Here is a 1,943-nt window from a genome sequence, read left to right as displayed (position 1 = left end):
AAGAAATCATATCTACTCATGGTAATACAATAAAGACAAAAATAGACTTAGTTTTAAACTTATGGATAAGTTTGGGTTAAAAAATAATCCAAGCTACCTTCCCCACTATGTTTTGCATTTTTTCCTCCTAACTTTTCTTTATAATTCATCACTAGATAGAATTAGTGATGCCTTTTGTTATTTAGCTATAAAATTTATTTGTCGTTAATTTGTTTTTTTATTGTTTATAATGTTCCATATTTACAGTAACAATAAAAAAATATTTAGCTTTGGCTAAACCTTGAAAATTGTAATGTCATAGTCTCTCGCATTTGACCACTCGATCGCTCTCCCTAGTCGGGCGGCGGTTGTTAGGTCATGATAGTCACCCCTTGTTTACTACTCCCTTTCTCGATATTGGAATTTAAACTTAGGGCTTAACAACGCCTTCAGCAAAGAAATTGTGAACTGTCATGATCAAGTCGTCAACAAAGATCATTCAATTCGCTCCAACAGTCAGGCATGGTTCTGTAGTCAAAGCAACTTCGTCACTTCCGTGTATCCATCGAACTAGGCCCTTACAAAAATAGAAAGTCATATCTTCACGAGTCTTGACATAGTCAAAACTCAAACCTTTATAATTTCGTGTTGAACCTGATCTCTCAATTTATATCAAAAAATGTGGTGTTTGTAGTCTTAATCCTACCTCGTAAAAATAAAGAACATACTTCTGATAAACTCTTTGATTCAAATACAATATTTTTTTTTTGGTTTTTTATTCGGTGTCCGGTGCCCGCATTGGAGCACCGATCAATCCGGAATCGAACAAAGTTTTCTCCATACTCAGAATCGAACCCTCGACCTCTGGTTAAGAATGGAGCAGCCCCATCTACTGCACCACAACCCATATTGGTCAAATACAACATATCAACATCAAATATTTAAAAAACAAAAAGTCCAATTTTTAAAAAATACTTTTCTTCCTCCTCCACCTTCCACTTATCAACTTATATATATATCCTCTCCAAAAATTATATTGTATCAATACTTTCAACAAAATGAATAGTCACAAAAACTACCTACAATTTTTGTTCTTCCTTATTATCATTCTATCCACCACATATAAATTTTCCTTAGCAAAACAGTCAAAACCCACTTCAAAAAACCTCAATTTTAATCAATTCTTGAATTCAATTTATGAATGGAGAATTCAACAACAAAAACAATTTCAAGATTCCAATAATAACAATAATCTTATAATTGGTGCCTCTACTATTTTAGCAGGAATATTTTGTTTTATTGCAGCTTCTATTTCTAGTGCTGGTGGAATTGGAGGTGGTGGATTATATGTACCAATATTAATAATTGTTGCTGGTGTTGACCTTAAAACAGCTTCAAGTTTTTCTGCTTTCATGGTAATGTTTGAAGTTTATGAATATTTTATTTGAATAATATTTTTTTATTTGGTGTCTAATATATATTTGCACTGAGCCTCGATTAAATTTGATTTGCGCATAGGACTTTTAAAAGGATATCTTTTTTCATTTGATGTTTGGTATTTGTAGTGATGCTCGATTAAATTTGATTTGCCTAATGCATGTCTATTTCTAGGGATGGACTTTCAAAAGGATATTTTTTTTTCATTTAGCATTTGGTATTTGCATTGAGGCTCAACTTAATTTGGTTTGCGTGTGTATTACATGTCTATTTCTAGGGACGGACTTTCAAAAGGATATTTTTTTTATTTAGTGTTTGATATTTGTATTGAGACTTGATTAAATTTGATTTGTGTATTGCGTGTCTATTTCTAGGGTCGGACTTTCAAAATGACTTTTTTTTTATTTGGTGTTTGATATTATTATTGAGGCTCAATTAAATTTGATTTGCACATTGTGGGTGTGTGGGTATGATGGAAAATATTTTCCTGAAAAAAGTTTTCCTGGAAAATAAGTTGGTTTTCTACT

General features: G+C 31.9%; 1 protein-coding gene across 1 annotated transcript; it reads left to right on the top strand.

The window, feature by feature from the left end:
* Window positions 1-816: 816 nt before the first annotated feature.
* LOC107868362 (sulfite exporter TauE/SafE family protein 2) lies at window positions 817-1,398 on the top strand (the record flags this gene model as incomplete). The annotated part of the gene is given in 1 exon segment (XM_047405913.1): window positions 817-1,398. A coding segment is annotated over 1 exon segment (361 nt), but the record flags the coding sequence as incomplete, so codon positions are not given.
* Window positions 1,399-1,943: the final 545 nt, after the last annotated feature.

The sequence above is a fragment of the Capsicum annuum genome, unplaced genomic scaffold, assembly GCF_002878395.1.
Source record: "Capsicum annuum cultivar UCD-10X-F1 unplaced genomic scaffold, UCD10Xv1.1 ctg82417, whole genome shotgun sequence".
NCBI classification, from domain to species: Eukaryota; Viridiplantae; Streptophyta; class Magnoliopsida; order Solanales; family Solanaceae; genus Capsicum; species Capsicum annuum.
This window is presented reverse-complemented; position numbering and strand designations above follow the sequence as displayed.